Raw genomic sequence first — 1,984 nt, 5'->3', positions numbered from 1 at the left:
GATGGGTTAGCCAATGGTACTGTAAGTACTGTGTAGACGCGGAGCAGACAGGACTCTGGACTGGTGGGTGTAGTGTACATGCACGTCAGGTTATTTTCAAAGTTTAGACCGCTGACCGTGGACAACCAGGACAAATGCAACGCTCATTCAGCCAAATAACCTGGAGGTGGCGGCCATCGCGCTAGACGACATAAGAATGCGGGCTTGCGTCTTTGGCAAGGCACAAGTGGCGACCGGCATTGAGTGATTTGGTTCACTTAGCATACCACAACGGTTCTTATAAGGGTTTCGTCAGGTTTCCCCGAAAAAACCTATCATCTTTGTACATAAACCCTCTTTTTCATCTGAAATGAAAAGGCAGTGCTCCTGCTGGTTTAAAAAAAAAAAGTCTCTGATGTCCACAAGTATACTATGTTTTCAAGTTGCCTAGAGTAAAGCCACCCAAACAAAAGCCGTGGTACTAGTGAAAAATGATCCGGTAATTCATTTTATAGTTCTACTACATACATGGAATTCTTACTGCCAAATCAATCATGTACGCACCTTGATTCTTAGCCTGTCGTCGGCGAGCTCGTGGTGGTGGTGACTACCGAGGTCGAGCTTGTCATCGCCGGCGAAGAACCTGTCGGGGCACGGGCACCGCACGCCGTACTTCCTGCAGAAGGGCACCCAGGCCCTGGCGAAGGCGTAGGCCTTCCTGGCGGCGAGCAGCGTCCGCGGTGACCCGGCGTCGTCGGAGAGGTACACGCTCAGCCGCCCGCCCGGGTAGTCGAGCGCCATGGCGGAGACCACCGTGTTCATCACCTTCGCCGCGGGCTCCTTCTCCGGGTCGGCCGTCACCACCATCACGTCCACGGCCGGGAGGGCGGCGCGCGAGAGCCGGGACGGGAAGGCGGTGCGGGACACGGGGCGCCACATGGGCGCCTGCGACAGCGCCCACAGGAAGAGGAGGACCAGGTCGGCCGCCAGCATCACGTGGGCGCCGCGGTGGGCGATGGCTGCCGCGCCGAGCGCCAGGTGGACGGCGGCGAGGAGCCGGTTGACGGTGGCGAGGGGCTGGTCCGTTTGCACGGTGTGGAGCGGGAGCGGCGCGTCCTGCGAAGGCTTCGTCGCCATTATTCCCCTTGCGCGATGGACAGCAGAGCGCGGAACAAGAAGAAGAAGAAAAGGCGAATCTTGTGCCGCCGGCGGCAAGCTAGTCCAAGAGACAAGATCGAGTCAGAGTGCCAAACCGCTCAAGGAGATAGTGTGCCCAAGCTGCTTTCCTTGACTTTATAGCTCCTGAGCAAGCACGTGGGAAATATCTCGGTGCATATTTATTTTTCAAGCTGCTTTCCTTATTTATATCACTGCTCCTCTATTAAACGAGACAATACATTGATTATTCATTGGAGATTTTCGACAAAGGGTGGATTTTATTAACTTAAAATGAAGCATTAAGGGGATACAAACACATTGAGCACACACCCGGCCTCTGCATAACCAGGATGCACACAACCAACACCAACACACACAAAAGAGAAAAAAAAAGCCAGCAAAGAGCAAAGTCATACAAGACTCAAGCTATGCCTAAGCGAGGGAAAAGAAAAAGAAAAAACACTCTGAAACGATCAAAACAACGGTTGATAAACTACATCAACGACCATATCTGCACCAACCATCTCTTGACAGAACAAGCGCAACGAGAAAGTTTCTTCAACAGCAACACCTTCAGGAAGGAAACGACACTTAAACTTCGTCGTCACTGGACCCGACCAACAAAGGTCAGACTCTAGGTTTTCACCCTGAAGAACAAGTCCGAGCACATCCGAGCAATGCCTTCATCAAGGTAACGACGCAAAAACATCGCCATCGCCAGGTATAACCAATTCAGGTCAGACTTAGGGTTTTCACCCCGGAACTCGAGACCGGGTACTCGAGAAGCACCACCAAATCAAAGTCATCATGTTGTCGCCACCACTTTCCGCGATCCCAGCAGCTAAAA

The 1,984-nt window shown here is 52.7% G+C and overlaps 1 protein-coding gene across 1 annotated transcript in view; it reads right to left on the bottom strand.

The window, feature by feature from the left end:
• LOC123077293 (probable cellulose synthase A catalytic subunit 3 [UDP-forming]) overlaps positions 1-1,228 on the bottom strand; it is a 4,804-nt gene extending 3,576 nt beyond the window's left edge. The window contains exon 1 of the mRNA XM_044499542.1: positions 544-1,228. Within this exon, the coding sequence (XP_044355477.1) occupies positions 544-1,116 (573 nt within the window). The 5' untranslated portion in view covers positions 1,117-1,228. The remainder of the gene's footprint in view (positions 1-543) is intronic.
• Between the last annotated feature and the right edge of the window lie 756 nt (positions 1,229-1,984).

Source organism: Triticum aestivum, chromosome 3D (assembly GCF_018294505.1).
Source record: "Triticum aestivum cultivar Chinese Spring chromosome 3D, IWGSC CS RefSeq v2.1, whole genome shotgun sequence".
NCBI classification, from domain to species: Eukaryota; Viridiplantae; Streptophyta; class Magnoliopsida; order Poales; family Poaceae; genus Triticum; species Triticum aestivum.
This window is presented reverse-complemented; position numbering and strand designations above follow the sequence as displayed.